The 19,246-nt window shown below is 35.8% G+C and overlaps 1 protein-coding gene across 1 annotated transcript; it reads left to right on the plus strand.

The window, feature by feature from the left end:
• The first annotated feature begins 17,252 nt into the window (after nucleotides 1-17,252).
• Nucleotides 17,253-18,761, plus strand: LOC108978564 (malate dehydrogenase, mitochondrial-like). Its single transcript, XM_018948908.1, has 4 exons — nucleotides 17,253-17,405; nucleotides 17,461-17,668; nucleotides 17,754-17,950; nucleotides 18,012-18,761. Exons 1-4 carry the CDS (start codon nucleotides 17,343-17,345, stop codon nucleotides 18,597-18,599), a joined length of 1,056 nt encoding a protein of 351 aa, XP_018804453.1. The 5' UTR covers nucleotides 17,253-17,342; the 3' UTR covers nucleotides 18,600-18,761.
• Nucleotides 18,762-19,246: the final 485 nt, after the last annotated feature.

Consider the following 19,246-nt stretch of genomic DNA (forward strand, 5'->3'; position numbering starts at 1 on the left):
TTTTCAATTCATTGTTTGACCTGTTTGCATTTCGCGCGCCGCTTTTGTTGTTGCCTTTCTTCCTAAACGCTCAAATTGCAAAAACGCACGTCCTCCACATTAAATATCAGAGTATTTGTATATGTATGTATGTGGACTAGATTTGATTGTATGTGTAACATAATTAATTATTGCAATTGCTTTAAGTTATTTCGTTTTCGTGTTTTACATTATATTACTCACTTATTTCGCGCAATTATGATATTCGGTAAATCTCGTTTGACTTCTGCTAATCTCGACAAGTTCGAAGATTTAGTAAACAGCTCCACCTATTGAGAAAAAATGTGTTTTAAAAGTAAGATGTTTTATAAAGCTTCCTTAAAATATTGAAACCTATCAGTTATTAAAAAAATATTATAATCCATAGTTAATTTGGTGAAGATATCAAATRGAAAAATTGTTCATGGTTCCCTACTTTTTTAAAGAAAAAACACAGAAACTTAAAATTTAAAGAAATATGTTTATTATCATTCGAGAGTACATTCTTTGATATTTAGATTTTGAGAATTATCCTTTCAAATGTTAGCCACCTCTACGTCTCAGATGGTCCATCCGTTGAGTTCAATTTTCGATGATTCGTTCAAGCATTTCGACTGATAACTGGCAAATGCAACGCGCGATGTTTTGCTCCAAGGCCTGAAWCGAAGCGCATAGACTTAGACTTTATACAATATATCCCCACAGGAAAAAGTTTAACATCGCTGACCAAAATTTGACTCGAGAACTTCGGATCTTCTTGAAACTTTTCAAGAGCCCAGCTCGTACTGCTGGTATATATTAATATTTGGTATATATTTTATCGGAGATCCCGACGTTTTCGTTTAGGTGTTACAAAGTTCGTGACAAACTTAATATACCATGTGTAGCGTATACAAATGGGCGTCCGATCAAARTAAAGTACTTGTAAGCAATATTTTGAAAGATTCGGAGAAGTAGTTAAATTCGGTCTGCTGTGTTCATGGAAGTAAGTGGACTTAGCTAACATGGCCGGTCAGCTGAACAGTTGGTTCGAAGAATGCTGCGTTGGCTTGGTCCATCCAAAATTTTGTGTAGATATCCTGCCAAATGACAAAGTTTTCTAATCAGGGACTCGTTTTGGATCGGTCAGTTTGTATGACTATACCCTATTGTAATCCGTTCTCAAAAATTTATAAAGGGTCAGTGGCCCCAAAATGGAAAAAAATATTATGATATCCATTYTTGCCAAATGTTAACAAAGGTTGTTGACTTGACTAAAKCTAAACAAAAKGATCTTCTAAGTTRGTTTACATCTKTAACAATCTGTTTRCTTYACTTAATTTTWATAGAGTCAAAATATTAAATATGATGTATTGAAAAATTGTCTCAGGGAAATGCAACCATTTGCATCTTGTTTTGGAATCGTTTAAACATTGTCCAAATTAGCCTGTCTTAGCCGCAGTTTGTATATGTTTTTTAAATTGAGATATGTACAAATAAATAATTTTCGCTTGGGTTTAAAGTAATAAAAATTTCAGTAGTCAACGATATCTCCCTTTGTTGATTAGTTTATTGTTCCTATAGGTCATATATTAAGACAAAAAAACACCAGAAAATTGTAATTTCAATATTTTTCTAAATTGGTAGGACTGTCCTTAATTACTATGCCAACTATGAGTGCGATCTGTCAACCAGTTTGTTTACAGCAGCTGCTTAAGTCGATACACCTCAGTGGTGCGTTAAGATTTTTCCAATAGATAAAAATATCGAACAAAGAAATATGACTCAATTTTTTTTATTTCAAATCAAATATCTTGCGCGGAATCGTTGTAAATGTTGGAAAGGCCTATGAGGGGTACAAAGCCTTTAAAGACGTTCGCGTGATCATTGAAGACATATCTCGTTCTGGGGAACCTTCGAACTGATGAAAATATTAAAAAAGTGAGRCAAAAAGGATATGGTACTTGAAAGTCGTCAGGGAAGTGTTAGAGAGATAGSAAGAGAGCTCGACATTTCTCGCGAGTCCGTTCGAAGGATTTTGGGATTATGAAAAGTGTTTCGAGAACTGGTTGACATAAGTGTATTACATTTAGTGGAGATTACTTTGAAGGAGGCATGGTTTTTCGGCATACATTCGGCATCACAATCGCTAATCTTTCTATAGAATAAAATATTTCAGAGCATTTTTACCATTCCACTTGCCTGAAATCAAAAAAAAAAGCACATTGAAATAGGCTTAATAAAATACAAGACATTAGGTTATCAGTTTTATAAATTATTCTAAGGGAATATCTCTCATTGATTATAAGAAATTGAGGCATTTACAATGAATGTCAGCCAAACTTGGTCGAGCCTTGAACTTTCCAATGAAACTGAAATTCAAAACAAAAATAAAACACTTTCACACTCTAAATACATATTTATGAGACATACTTAAAATTTGCCAATAAACTATTACAAAAGCAACCTTGAAAAACTAATTCGGCAGTCTCTACGAGAATTTCTTGTTTTTATATTTTATGCTTTCATTTTTAATTTCACTCGCATATTTAGGTTTCTTTTTTTTGCTTTAATTGGGCAATTCCCTTCAACACTTACATATACGCACATTTCGCCACCAGTGAGCATAATTACACAGAATTCAAATATGCGTTAGTAAATATGTATGCGTGTACATGCATATGTACTWTATGTATGTATATTTATGTGTTGTGACCCACCATGCGCTTAACATACTAATTTACTAATTCCAAGCAAATCCATACTTYCTTTTTTTATTTTTCGCTTTTAAGATTATTTTAATTTCATTTCTTTTGCACTTTTTACTTACTTAATTCCAAACTAAATTCAAGATTTGTTTTCACCAGAGAATGTTTTTTTTTTTATTTACTTAAAAAACAATTTTTTCTGTTTATGTTTGTTTGTTGTTGCTCAATGAGCTAAAAATTGCGTTTATATAAAAACATTGCTTGCGAAAATATTCTAATAATTATATATGTATATACATACATACATTGTACTTGGAATATAGTAAACTTTRCATATGTAGTTATAGTATACAAGTGTTTGTTTATGTGCCAGTGTGCGTTTTTGTTTGTTGCCATATTTTTTATGTGTGGCACGCATATTTCACACTATCTGGCTGCGTTGAGTTTATAATAAATTAAATAAAAAWATATATTTTTTTTAAATTAAAAACAAATGGGGAAATGGAGCAATAACGTAAATAGAACAAAAATATAATGTGCAAAAGTAATAAATGAAAATGAAAATAATAATAATAATAATATGGCTGAAGAACTATAAACAAAATTATTACACACACACAAGTACTGTACATACACACACATAACAAATACATTACTTCATGTATTCACCAGTACTTTTGAGTGTTTTGATTATAGTGAAGTTAGTATACAAGTGTATATATATATATATACACGTATATATATATACACGTATATATATATACTCCCATAAGCTTAATTTAGTTTGTCAAATGAAAGTAAAAATGCTAACAATAAATCCATAATTTTTTGTAGAATGAACGAGCTACTCTGAACGGTACAACTATCGTTGTGAGTTAAGTGAGTACCTGCCGAAGTCGGTCCAACCTCGAAGTGCTTTTTTAAAGTACATAGATCAATACAATGGTCGGGGTCGGGCCGATCTAAAAGTCTTTTCCATGCCGCAGTGCGACTCCACACTGATTTGAGGTTTTTAATCCTACCAGGCTTTAGGTTTAACCACAGCCACCACGAATCTCCCCAAAGGGCCAAAGCCAATGAGCAGATTAGAGAGAGTTCTAAGGGCTAACTGCTCCTCGTGGTACCAGACTACTGTCTCCGGTCAGACCTTGTAGATTTTGCCACTACCAGTTGAACACACAGTTACATTAAGTTGCCACGATTTGTATAACAACTAAACGGAGAAAGTCAGAGACCTTATAAAATTCATGTCTAAATAATCAGCATGACACGCTGAGTAGATTTATCCATTCCCGAATGTATTTTTGTATATACTCAAACTAGTCATACAGTTTTTGAGAGATCGAACCCTTCCTTTTCTAAACCAGAAGCTGCTCAGTTGTCGRAGTGTCGTAAACACTAGTTACAGCGATTGTCTTAAGCTTTAGAATAAATAGTTTTCAAAGTTACAACACTAAATCAGATATCTACTATCCAATAGATCTTGGTGGGATATCATTATTTCGAGTAAATCGTATTGTTGCAATACCATTTTTCATGACGAATTTAAACATAAGCTATTTATCCCTGTGCTTATTAACTGTACATTCAAAGCTAGTCAAGTAGTGTTTGTCTTCACTATAAATATCATATCATCAAGCTACTTCATTATYAGGCCCGTTTGGGCGCCTGATCACAGCAAAATCGCTGACAACTGTAAATCCAATGACCTGGCCAGGGRGCGGCACCGTTGCCTCGAAATGGAATCGAGTTATATCTCCATTGGCGTCTTGCGTTCTAGACCACTGSTCGACTACCAGTTCCTATGTAACTCCGAGCTGCTTCTGACCTAGGATTGAACGCAAAAGATCTACTGAACAGCTTCCCTTGAGCAAAGTTCATCTTGTCGCAATTGTAAGAGTTCTTACTTAACACTATACAACAGGCATTCATGCGGCTTGTCCGACGAAAGTTGTATGAAGGATGGCGAGGTTTAAACTTCYAGAAACTTTCTCCTTCAGTGTCCAGCTTTTGCACGACTAATAATAAAAACATCTTGTTGGTCTTAACTTTGGCAATGTTCAAAGCGGTTAGTCGATTTGAAACGGTCTTATGATCCAGTATGAGGTAGGAGTTTTTTAGATACCACAACAGGTGCTTAGCTGTCCAAGTCAGATCCCTTTTAGGATCGACCACATAACAAAACCTAACGTAGCCCTTTAGAAAACCTTTCCATGCACATATATRATTTCCTAAGGACTTGTTCTATAACCTAAAATGCTAAATAACTAATGAGTATTACATGTAATTTAAAACTAATTTCGATTTGATCATTTTAATGATCTCTTAAGCTTTGCAGAAACTCCCATAGTTTAAATTGGTTTCGAAATTTTTTTGGTAAAAAGAATAAGTCTACAAAAAAATTACTTCTTTGTGATGATCAATCTGAAATAACATTGTTAAAAATTCTCCAAGAATTTAAAATCTTAATTTCAGCACATTTCTTACACGTGCGGCTTTGCATATAACGACCCTCAAAGTAAACAAAAATAGAATCAAGTACAGATAATACATTGTATACCAGGGTGGTTCAAAAAAATTGATTATTTATTTTTCGCTTGGTACTCTTCTAATTCTTAGACCAACTAAGAAAGTTTCTCCAAGTATGAGGAAGAATCCAAAAGGAGACGATATGAATTTCGGTCTCTTCGACTAAACAACTCAACACTAAATTGTAATCGGCCTTTCAGTTTTCTATTGTTTTATATTATCAGAGAGAAAAATTCAAATCTCCATTCCAACTACTGGAACAAATCTCGTTTCATAGACTTTGTATAGAATTGAAGCTCTTCAAAAAAATGTCTTACGATTCTTTCATAAACCACCATTTAAAAGATATTAAGAGGTACAGTTTGTTTGTTTGACATTTTTTCTTAAGAATTTTATGATTAAAAACTCATACCTGAAGAAACTTTCTTAGATGTGTCTAAGAAGAACCTATTTTTCAGAGTACCAAACGGAAAAAAGTTATACCAACCCTAATGCATAGTACATAGACACTACGACCCGACGATCTAAATAGATTTGTATAAGCTTACTAGGCCTATGTGAACCACATACGTTAATTAATAAATACATGTATATGTTTGTATTCATGTATTTATGTACGTCAATATGTCTCTATGTATATATTCCATACATGTTTTGGTGAATTGACACACTTTTTACGTGAAAAAAAATGTATTTTTAATTATTTATACGTTCGGTCTGTCATTTTAATGAAAGATATATACACACATACAAATAAATTAAATGGAAATTTGTTAAAAGAAGTCAGTGTGTGTGACATTTTTAAGTACATAAATTATGGACGTTTGAAAATAGCGAATTTAAATATAATGGGGAGCATTTATTTATTAAAATATTGCATAGATGCTGGATGACGAATCTTTCAGGCATTTGTCGGACGGATCAGACCAGCAATAATGCAAAAAAATTATGTTTGATTTTATTTAGAAGCATAGATATATACAAGCACATCTATGTAAATATATTAACACTTGAAAACTGTGGGGGTGGACCAAATGGGGGCATATGTTGCCGCGTGTGGCATTTTGCTGAACTGCTAACTTAGCAAAGTTCAATAAACGTGGTAGAAACTAGGCATTGTTTTGTATTTTCAAGTATATACATATATGTATGATGAATTGTTTAGTGATTTCAGTGTAAGTAGGTAGGTTGGTATGTAGAAGTGCAGCCTCCAATTACCTCCAATTATCTATATGCCTTATTTTGATGCTCTATCATAAGTCCTTTATAGTCTTGCTATCTTGTTTCATCTTTCCTTTCAAACCATTTGCTTTCTGAATGAAACCACTTTATGATTTTCGTAGACAGCCATTCAAAATTTGGTGCCTGATTGGTTCTATTACAAAGCAGTCATAGTACAATAGCTTTGTAATAGAGTCGCATAGTCACAGAGAAAGTGCAAAACTGTTTCCTTATTATCTTCTAGAATGCTGCTGCGGCAAATATTGTTATAGCGCAGACCCATTTTTAGTTCGTGTTCTCCAAAATGCTCCGTTGTAGTAATGCTAAGTCTGTATATATATACTTTTCCTGTACCTATTTAATACTTAAGCTATTAATTATAATATTTTCATACTTGAACAATAGTCTAGTACTTGGACCAAATACATATGCTTGATTATCTAGAAGTCTGATTTTAAAATTTTTTTGATTATTTGTTCAAAATGCATATAAAACTATACCTTGATCGTTCCTAGTGGGCATAGTATTAACTGCGTCTCAGAACTCTCTAGAGAGGCTCGTACCAAACTCGTATACTTTTTCAATGCCGAAAATGTTTCATTGGACGGGAAACCAAATTATGGGAAGGTGGAGTTGGCTTGTGAGTGAGCTTAAGCTTTCCGGCAATAGTTGACTACGCTGGAATTAATATTTAGCATCGACAATGCCAACAATCCTGCCTGGCTCTCCGTGTATATGGTACCCTTCTGTATCGTCCCGTAGCTATTTAGTAGATCGCCACAAACCTTCTCTAAACCCAGTACTTCCGCTTGCAAGTGCTGGCTAAGTTTGGTAGACAGATGAAGAGAGTTGTCAAGATCCTTTGAGTATACACTGTCTGTCTGTCTGACCGTCTGGGACAATAGCCCTAACGATCTGGTGACTTACGAGTACGTCCGGGATGTTTATTTGTTGAGGACAGATTTCAGATTCTGTCTGAGATTCAGTTTCAGACTCAGTCTGGGGTTTCTGCTTACGGAGCATGGGACTGTGAATACATTTTTGTATCAGAGGCCACGGGCGCGGGTTGAGGATTGGGTAAATGTTATACGCGATGTGTTTGAACATTAGGGATTTGGGTGGTAAGGGAATTAGCTGAACTGATGGAAGTTTACATGGTGTAATCTTCACTAGCCGGAATATTGAACAGTTAGGGACACTTGCGCTTGAATCATTTAGACGACGAAGACGCTGGGTATTAGGGTTAGCTTCTTGTGCGCATGGTGGTCCAACCACTGGTCACCAGTCCAGAGAAGTATGGAAGCTCAAGAGGTCTGACTGGAGCCTTAATTCTGGTACTACGAAGAGAAGGAGCCCTTGAAGCCAGCTGCAACCTACTCATGCGGACTGCCTCCTCGGGAGTATCGTGGTGGTTGTGATTAAAACTCGAATGCGAGAAGAACTGACACTGTCAGTTGAATGTGAAGTTGCATTGCACACGGGTGTCGGACCAAAAGTAACGGTATAGGTTTTAGATGGGCCTCAAACACTACCAAGGTTGTTACTGAAAAATGCCTGACATTTTTAGGACGCTGATCAACGCAGTGGATCGGGTGAACCCACCCACGTTAAACGCTTCGGACATTGTCCGTCTCTCTGTTATTCCAAGATATTTCCTCAGATTTTAAGATATCGACCTGAAGTTTTATTGTCGAAAGTTCCGATATGGGGAATATAGCATAAATTCCATAGAAACTGCTCGATCAAAATCATATCCTTTTATGAAAAAGTTTTTATTTGACAAGACAGCTTCACAAGATTTGGCAAGGGTACGTTGTAATCTCAGACCGGACGACTGTAGCATATAAGTACTATACTATTATAATATGCCTGTTTTCAGTTTGCCTTGTCTTATTTCATTTCTTTATTCTTTCCTTCTTTCCTTCCTTCACTTCCTAAATAAATACTTTCTAAGTCTAAATCTTTTAATACTCAATATTAAATAGCTAGTAGTTGTAAATTTAATTCCCCAGCTTACATAACAAATTGCCAGTCTAACAGAACAAGAATTATCTTGTTTCAAATAAGAACTAAAAAAATTATCCAAACATTCTTAAAATAAAAAAGTCTTGCGAATTCTAAAACAGATGCGTGAGACCGTTGAATAAAAGTGAAACGCAACGCATAAAAAAGATGAACAGAAATTAAAAACAAAATTCTACAAAAGCTCAACACTCTAGATCATTAATAAAAGCAACCGCAAAAAAATTAAATAAAAACTAAGTTGAAGGCTAGCAAACAAAAAGCAAAAAAATAACAAATTTGTACAAAAACTTGCGCCTACCAAGAGCATTCTTCGGAGTGTTTCAGCGTTTCAGCGCTGCACACTGTACCTGATTTGTTATCTGAAAGCAAAATTCAATTGACTTCAACAGAACAACAACTGTTTTATTGGGTATTGTGTGTTTTTGTTAACGCTCAAGTGCGTGAGCAACAAAAACTATGCAACACAAGTGAGCGGCATTTGCATAACCAAATAGAGAGAATAATACAAAAAATGCGTATTGCGAGCAGAGGCCTCAACGGCAACCTAGCAGCGATAGTTAAAAGTACAAATTATCGTGTATATGGTCTAGGCGGATGCGTGCCAGGCCAAACGGCCGAAATAGCGACAAGAAATTTAGGAACTGCCAGCAAAGCCAGCGAAGAGAAAAAAAACGTATAACCTTGAAAAGTGTACAGGCGATCATTCCACTCGGCATGCAAAATTTGTCACTGCGCGCAGAGCGCCAATTAAAAGGCAACAAAAAAAACAACAACAACATTATAAACGCAAACAACAAACGAACGCACCAAAAAGCAATTTGAAAAAGATAGGCAACAATTTGGGAATGAGCAAAAAGTCAGAGAAAACGCACAAAAACGCATGCAAACGCACACAAATATACGGATATACGACTCGCACACACACACTCGCTAATGTTAATTAACAAAATAGACACAACATAGCACTCAACAACAACAATAAGAACATAGACGTAGAAGCAACAGCACTAGCATAAAACCCAATAATAGCAAACATCAGTCACAACAATTCTGACCGCGGAGCCAGCGTCTCAAGCGGCAAACGCACCGCAAACAGGTCTCGAGTTCCCAACCAAAAAAAATAAAATAAATAAAATAGTAAGAACCGGCAAGAGTGCCTCAAAAGAATAGCAAATAGGTGGGAAAACGCAACTAGTGGGGAACAAAATAGAATGCGAATTGTGGCGCATAACATAATAGGAAACAAACGCGTTTAAATGCGAAAAATAAGTGTAATTACGAGGGTATTAAGATAAGTCACTCGAATGAAAGTCTTTTGAAGCTTCGATAACCAGGTTTCGCACGAGGTCTGCAAATATCGTCATTTATTTTTGTGGTTACTCTTCTTTCTATAAAAATCTCTTACCCTAAAACGATTGCTTTTGTTTAAGTATCTTTAAATCAAGTAAAAATTAAAATTGTTCTTAGCATGGTGAAACCTTAATCTCTGTGGTTTCAGTATATTGTTTCACTGAGTCTTTTTAAGAGTTCATAGAGAACTCTCATCAACTTGGAATTTTAGGAACCAGGTTAAAGTAAAAAAACAATTTTTATCCGTAGCGCAGTTAAGTTAGGTAGGGTTAGTCTGGTAGAATAACCTACGCATAGGTCAGTTTTGGTTCATAGCGATGCCAGAGTGCGAGTGCCGTCACGTAGTCCATGCGGTTTAGCCAGCCTCTAAGATGGCAACGCTTGACGTATTTTAAAATTTAGGTGGTCTCACTAAAGATACATATTTCAGTATTTCATACTGTGTGGAACCAAATGCTTGAGGCGTTGCCTTGCCAATGCAGGAAAGATGCCAATGATTAGGTTAGGTCAAACCGGTAGGCAATAAGCCACGATTAGATCAGTTTTGATCTTTGCGATACCAGATGGAACTCAGTTCCTACGTTCAAGAGAAGTGGTCCATTTTAGGATGCCTGCACTGGATGCGAATTTTGACAGACCCTGCGGCCTCACTATCGATACTTGCTCCAGTATATCATACCGTAGGGATCCCAAATGCTTACAGCGTAGTCTTACTAATGCAGGACAAGTACATTGTTGTCCTGGTTTTTTGATATTGATATTGATATTTCCTGCAGTTTTCTCGATCTGTTCTTCTTTCTACCGCCATCCGAATTTACTATGGGTACGTTTTGGAGCTCTTTTTTAAAACGGTGCAACACTACCAAAAACTCTACTCTAACCGATATATTCATCGAAACATTAATCGATATCTAAAGTGAAGCTCAAAACTGAAATCGTGGTCGGAATTGAAATTGATGTGGCGACCTTAACCTAAGATCAAGATAGGAAAAAACAAATAAACCTTGTTGACAATATACAAGGCAATTGGACAGTCGGTCATAAACTACGGCACATCGATAATGGTCTGGATGTAGTAATACGTAGACGAAAAAGCTTCAGGCGCGTCAAAAAACTGCACTCCAAACTGTTACAAGCTACCTCTGAATGTCTCCGATTGTGTATTTGCACAGCGAGGGCCGAAAGCTTCCGGCTACAAAACATAATGAGCTGCCTGCTTAGGACATCACGAGGTCTTTCCTAAATTACGTCTATAACATGGAGCAGTACGACCCCCAGATTTCGGACACAACTAACTAACTAACCTTAGAGACACACTCACCTCTATTCGGAGTGGAGCCATTAACTCCTTCACCAACTCCCTCTTAGTGAATGGCGTACTTGTAATCTCATTGCGGACGAGGAGCTCCAGTTGCAACGAGAATCTAGAGTGACCATTTCGCAACTTCGTTCTGGATACTGTAACAGGTTAAAGTCCGACTTATCCAAAATCGACCACGACATACCAAATATGTGTACAGCATGCGATGAGTCTCCGCATGACTTTCCAATTCTTTGCATGCCGAGCGAAACCCATTCATCTAACACCTCTCTCCCTCTGGTCCGACTCTGTCGAATCAGCACGTTTCCTCGTCTTATCGTAAGGTGACTTCGATGACAACCAACCAAACCCTCACCACGTAATCGGAGACTAGATACACGCTACAAGAACAATAACCGTGAAAGGAAAAAGAAATTAAAAAGAAAGTTGCTCATTAATTTATACAGACATTGTTTTATAACTAGTTTATGTCATGATTTCCTTAAGATGTGCAACACTGTCTATTCAAGTGGCATTTTCTAAGTATTACGTAAGTTCTTCTAGCATATTCATTGTTGTTATGATCGTACGTTGCGGTGCGTCTAATGCGACTAAAAAGCATTTGCTAAAATCACCTTGAAAAGTTCATTCGCATTGAATGTTCAAACGCATGATCGTGACACAACACAAAAACAACAACGACGATAGCACTAAAAATGTGCTTGATAAAGCAGCAACAACGGGGTACAAGACATCTGTCAGAACAACAAAAACAATATTAACGCATTGTATACGCATATTGCATACATAGAAGATATTGTAGTTAATAGACGAATATTGCTTTGAGGCAAACTCACTCCAAGGAACTTGCATGAAAGCCCAAAAATAATTTTTTGTCACTTTTTTGCAGTCAAAATAGCAAGTTCACAAACGGCAACAACAACCATGACAAACAGTTTAACTATCGCGCAGCGGAAAATAAAGAAGTAAACGAACAAGGAAGGGCTACATTCGGATGCAATCGAAGATTTTATACTCTTGCAACTTGCAAAGATCAAAGACCGGGAAATTCCTTCAGGTGCTGGCAAAACTTTATATTAAGTATCGACTTTAGTATCGACCCGATGAAAAAAAATCATAAAGTACGTCATAAACAATTACCAATCATATGGAGTAAAGTCAGCCGGATGTTTAAAAATCGTGATATATATTATATGGGGGTTAGGTCTAGTTTTCGCCCGATTTTATTCATTCTAAGCACAAATATGCATCGTTAAAATAAACACACTCTCTCAATTTTATTAAGATAACTCACACATTGGCCGACATGTAGGGTATAAGTCACCGGAAAATTCGAAAATTGTTACGTTAGGTATATGGGGGCTAAAGGAAGTACTGACCCGATTCAACCCATTCGTAGCACATAGATATTGGGTAGTCGAAAAAGTTACAAAAATGCTCTTCTAATCAAACTTCAACTTATTTTTTATATTTATAATGAGTTTTAATTCATACCATTTTTATCGACCATTTTTTCGCTAGAGACATTATTCTAGCAGTGTAAAATTATTCTGGTTTCTCCCCGAAAAACTGCGACAAGTAATTTTCACAGGCTTCTCTTGAAGCCAACTTTACTTCATTAAGAGAGGCCTGCTTTGACCGCAACAAATGGTAGTCCGATGGTGCAAGGTCAGGGCTATATGGTAGATACATCAAAACTTCCCAGGCGAGTTCTCCCAGTTTTTTCCGAGTCATCAAAGACGTGTGTGGTCTAGCGTTGTAAAATGGAAAATAAATCGTTAATCGTTAACAAGGCTGGAGCAGCTCATAGTGGATGATTCCTTTCCAATCCCATCAAACACTCAGCATAAGCTTTCGAAATGTCAATCTTAGCTTTGCGATCTAAGCTTTTTTGAGCTTCACCAAGCTTGGACTATGATCTTTTCGCACATTATTATCCACTTTTCGTCTCCTGTTACCATTCGCTTCAGAAATGGATTTCATTTAGTTTCAGCAATGAACCGGAAATTTAAATTCAGTCGATTAAATTTTTCACAGACTATTCATGTGGTACCCAAATATAGAGCTTCTTTTTGCCAACCTTTTTATATGACTCAAAACCGTTCGATGATGAATGCTAAGTTCCTTAACAGTGTCATGACTGTTTATGTGGCGGTCCTGGTCAATCTTTTCATTGCTTCATTGACTTTTTAAAGATAGGTCGACCAGAGCAAGCTGCAGGTTTCACATCGATGTTTCCATAACGGAAGCGAGCGAACCATTGTTGTGCTACATGAACTGATACAGCATCGTCTTCGTAAACTTCACAAATTTCATTGGTGTCATGTGTGGCATTCTTCTCTTTTTTATATTATCATATTGATCATTTATATACATATACATACATAAGTAACTTTAAATCTAACTCGTGATACAAACATCCGTTAGGTGAACAAAACTATTATACTCTCTAGCAACATGTTGCAAGAGTATAGAAAGATATAAAATTCATAAGAACGCCGAGAAGCGCGTGTGGTGCGTCAACGCGATGGGGCGTCCGGCGTATGCGTTCATAGTACCTAGCATATAATATTCTAAATTTGCAGTTTTGACTGTGTTAGTTAGGCTACGAATTTGTGAAGCTTGTAGAAAAGTGCAGAACTCAACAGGTCACGTAGTCTAAGTCCGAATACAACAACCTTTCACATATTTATGCGCCAGAGTTAAGATTTTGTATGTTTTCATGTTTTTTGTAGAAGAGGACTTGCTTTATATTAATATTATAAGTTCCCATTAGTTCTTTATTGGAGAAAATTCGAATCGCCATTTTTATTACATTATTAATTTCAAAGTATTGATTGAAATCATTGACAGAAGATTTTATATCTTTAACTTGAACATAAACCATAACTAAAGGCTACTAGTACACGATATGAACTAGATATTTAGTTCGTACATGGGTTTCCTCGGGTAGAAAACAGTATTTCTTTAGCAATTTTTTTCTAATATAAAAACTTTTCGAAAAAAAGATGTGCCCGCGTTGACGGAATAACTCCTTACAGTATCATCTAAAGTGAAAAAATACTTGCTTTAGTTAAAACCTTAACTTAGAAAGGAGGAAAAAACTGAAAATTGGATTTTAGGCAGACATTTCTTTTTTTAAATAGTTATATCCAAAAAAAACAAAATCATACGTCTGAGTCTCAAATACCTTTGTATAATTTTATGAACATCGGTTGAGTAGTTCTCGAGAAATCTTACCAGCCGACTTCAAAAATACATTTTCGAGAAAAACGCGTTTAATAGACGACTTACTTAGCCTCGAGTGCACAAGTACTCAAAACTGTATCTCTGAAACTATTATTCGGATCAACTTGAAAATTTAGGACAATATTCTAAAGGTATTTTAAAACTCAGTCAACAAAAACGGATTTTTCATAGCCGTAAACCCATGTAACCCCGTTAAGAAGTAACAAAATTAAACCAAATATTAAGATTTCTCAAAGATCTGTTGTGTTTATTTTTCTTCCATAACTGTGAAAAGGCTAAAACATGATCGCACCTATTTAAACACCCTTTACCAAAATAGAAAACATTTAACTGTATGTGTTGATGTGAATCTCTAGAAAAGTAGTCAAACAAAACAAAATCCGAAAATTCGGTGAAGTTCAAGGTGTAATCACAAAAATATCAAAACAATAACAACATATTCAATCACGGCGCACAGAAGCAAATACAGCAAAGTCGTGAGTAACAATTGAATATAATAGCGAATAAACTATACGCAAATAAAATTGATGAATGTTAGAGAGCTTTCGGGCAAAGCGTGGTTAGACATATGTATGTATGTATATGATTGTCGCACCATAAAATATATACGTACATGTACGTATGTACACATACTTGTAGTATATAGATGATGCTAAAGTGAGAGGCAGACAAATACATACATAGACATAGTAGATCCATAAGAAAAGAATAGCTTTGCAGTAATTCATTAGTTTTCAATCGTTATTGTTTTTGTTTCTTAGGGTTTCACAGTGTGCAGATGCGTGGGAGCTAAAAATAATTTGACAAAAGAATAGTAAAGCAAAAAATAACAGAAAGACATGCGTATGCAGTAATAAAAAGAAGTTTGGGAATCAAATGTTTTGTAAGTTCATGCAACTCGATAATACAATAAGTATTGGATTTTGTTAGATGTTTGAAAAAAAATATATTAGAATGAAACTAACTTGAAGCTTTAAAATAAAGACAATTTTTCAAGTAAATTGAGCTTTCTTTTTTATGTTATATAGTATTAAGCCACAATCTTGCCAATATGTTCTGAACAACTATATTTAATATTTCACTTGTAATCAGAAGTTTTGAATTTTAGTACTTATTTTGCTTTTTGTAGGCTAATATGTTTAAACTCATAACCGGAATCTCTACTCTGTAAACATTTTGACAAAGTACCGCGAAATTGTAAATAAAACGAACAAGTAAGGAAGTTCGGGTGTCACCGAACATTTTATACTCTCGCATCAAATACCGTATTTGTGTAAAGTTTTATTCTGCTATCATCATTGGTTCCTAATGTATATATTATACAGAGAAGGCATCAGATGGAATTCAAAATAGCGTTATATTGGAAGAAGGCGTGGTTGTGAACCGATTTCACCCATATTTCGTACATGTCATCAGGGTGTTAAGAAAAATATATTTGTGCCAAATTTCACTTTAATATCTTTATTTATGGCTTAGTTATGACACTTTATAGGTTTTCGGTTGTCGCCATTGTGTGGGCGTGGCAGTGGGCCGATTTTGCCCATCTTCGAAATTAACCTTCTTAAGGAGCCAAGAAATACAGTGGCGTGCACAAATGAGTACATAATTCATTTCTTTACTTTTCTGAACGATAAAATAAGTAATAACAAAGAAAATAAAAACAAATATTTTTTCGTTTATTCGTTGTTCCATTCTGAATAAAACAACAAAAAATTCAAAACATAAAGCAACAAATTCATAGAGATAAAAAACCATAACAAAAATAACTCGCATATACTCAATTTTGCACTTTTGTATGTACTCACCATAAAGCCAGTTTATACCGTTAGTTTTGAATTGTTTGCTATCGTCTACGACCAGTAATGCAAATTTATGTGTAAAAACGTGTGATTAGTAATAAATAAAGTGTTATATCAAGTGTACCGCAATAATATTCTGTATTTAAAAAAAATGAAAAAGTTATCGCGTGATGTGGAGAATAATGTACTATGTATGAACTCACGAAATAACATTTATCCAACGAATTCAAATTGCAGAAACTTAAAATCTACTCAATCATCATTCTCAACTATTATTGTTCGTTTCCTAAGTACTGATGCTAATTTGCTCCTCATAAATATGTAGGCTGAATCTTCGCTTAATCCTGGACCAACGTCTACTGTGAAGCGCCATTCGCTAGATTCAGACAATTTGGAAGGAGTCTATCATTTAAAAACAGAATTTTTCAAGAGAGAGGTTTAGCGAAAGATATATGGTCCTTTAGACATTGGCAAGGGCGAGCACCTTAGTCGTCTGAATGGATGAAAACTCTTCAGCGCTGAGAGTATTCAACGCAGTACCTTCCAGGGGAAGCCAAGGAAGAAGTCATTGATGTAGTTTAGCGAATTAAAAGACGGTGGTTACGCTGGCTAGGTCATGTTGTCCGAATGGACGAACCCTCTAGCTCTGAAAGTTTTTGACGCAGTACTTGCTGCCGGAGGAAGACCTCAACTCCGTTGGAAAGAACAGGTGGAGAAGGATCTAGCTTCGCTTTGAATCTCCAATTGGCGCCATATTGCAGAAACAAGATGCGACTGGCAGTAACCGCGTAAGCGGTGTCTAGACCAATAAAGATGACGAAGAAGTGAATCCTTATGTCAACTCCTGGAACTGAAGAACTAAGAAACAGAAATTCAACTACCTGTCGACAAATTTGTGAAAGATCTTTACTTAAAAAACAATAGAGGACACGGTTGATTAATACTAAATAGCAGTACCACTGTGTTATTTTAGGCCAAAAAAAAACCTACTTTATAAATTATTTCAAACAATATGAAAGCGAAATGTGTCTTTATTATTTTGAACATCGACAAGACAAGGATTTATAATTTATTTTGTAAACTTTTCAAACTCACAAAATAAAAGTATTAATCTGAAAAAAATAGTCGCAGACTAGCTTGCAGATGAATAGTTTGAAATTCCGGCAGATCACACGACTCGTGCGTAACTTTGGCACAACAACGAGAGTATGTTGGTATCAGATACCGTTCTTTCTCATCCAAAATCTATATTTTCCCATAGAATGATTTTAAAGTGGCTGTAATTGGTTCTTCTGGCGGTATTGGGCAACCATTGTCTTTGCTCCTTAAACGTAACAAACTGGTGAGTAAGCTCTCCATTTACGATATAAAGAAGACGCCGGGCGTGTATGCCGATCTGTCGCACATCGATACCAAGATCTGTATTGAAGGTTTTCAATGTGCGGAAAACTTACCAGCCGCCTTGGAGAGTGAGTTTTAAAATACCAGAAATGCGCATTTTTTTCCATTTTCATCTTCCAAATTTAATTGTGTTTTCCTTCATGTTTTTTGAAGAGGCGCATGTTGTGATGGTTGTAGGTGGTACGGCACGCAAACCCGGTATGAAGCGTGAAGATCTATTTAATAAGAATGCGAGTGTTGTTGAGGAGATTGCAAACGTTGTTGCGGACAAATGTCCTAAGGCTCTATTCTGCATAGTTACAAATCCCGTTAACTCTTGCGTACCGCTGGCAGCTGAAGTTCTAAAAAAAGTATCATGTTTTTGGAAACCGAGAGTTCTTTATAAAATTTAAACTTTATATAACTTTTCAGAAGAATGTCTTCGATCCTAAACGCCTATTTGGTATTACCACACTCGATTTAGTACGTTCACGTACTTTTATTGCCCAAATATTGGGCGTAGAACCATCGAAGGTTGTTATGCCCGTAATTGGTGGTCATTCCGGTCAGACAATTTTGCCTGTACTCTCACAATGTAAGCCGGAATTGAAGCTGGATAAGGAGCAAGCCACAAAATTGATTAAACGCATACAAGAAGCAGGCACGGAGGTAGTTAAAGCTAAAGATCAAGATGGTGGCGGTTCCGCTACGCTTTCAATGGCGCACGCAGCTATCCTCTTCACAGAAGCTTTGCTGAAAGGTCTGAAAGGCGATGGCAAGCCGGTGAAGTGTTCATATGTAGCTTCCGATGTTAGTGACTGCGCTTACTTCTCGACGCCCTTGCAACTGGGCAAAAATGGTGTGGAAAAGAATTTGGGTTTGCCGAAGTTGAGCGCAGATGAGGAGAAATTGTATTGTATAGCGGTGGAACAATTGAAAAAGGATATCCAAAAGGGTATCGATTATTTTAAAAAGTCAAACAAAGACGACAAGAAGGATAAGAAAGAAAAGAAATGTTAACGAAGTGGCGAAATGACCTATATATATATATATATTGTGTACTCATTTTTTTTCGTTTTGCGCCCTCATTACGCTTTTAAACCGATATATTAATCTCTTCATATCCATGGATGTATGTAGAAATATAAATATCGAATATATTTGTTGTGTTGCTTTCGAAAATCGTGAAATATAATTATTTTTGTTAACGAGTGAAAGCTCCACAAACTTTGCGAAAGAGGAAAATCATAGTTTATGTGTACTGTATCTCACTGTATCTTACTGTATCTCTGGAATTGCTGATTCTGCTTCTGTACCAAGATTGCAAAATTTCAGAGCCACATCCCAAAAATTGAAGGACTACGACACGTACATATATGCAGATATACAGGCTGATCATTTACATATCCATATATACATATACTACTTTGTAGGGTCGTCGACGTTTCCTTCTAGATATTACAAATCTGTTCAGTATTGCTCATTTAGCAAAATTCGAAATTGTGTTAAAGATTGAATAAATGCAAGGTAGGATATTTTTATTAAGAGCGATGAAGAACTCTTAAAACAGAGTGTATGTATGTGTGTATGTATAAACATGTTCCCCTTATATGCACATCTGGATTTGCTTCAGAAAAAGAGTTGACTTTCACTTGCATCTTTCTATG

The sequence above is a fragment of the Bactrocera latifrons genome, unplaced genomic scaffold (genome assembly GCF_001853355.1).
Source record: "Bactrocera latifrons isolate USDA-ARS-PBARC rearing strain unplaced genomic scaffold, ASM185335v1 scaffold_124, whole genome shotgun sequence".
Taxonomy (NCBI): Eukaryota; Metazoa; Arthropoda; class Insecta; order Diptera; family Tephritidae; genus Bactrocera; species Bactrocera latifrons.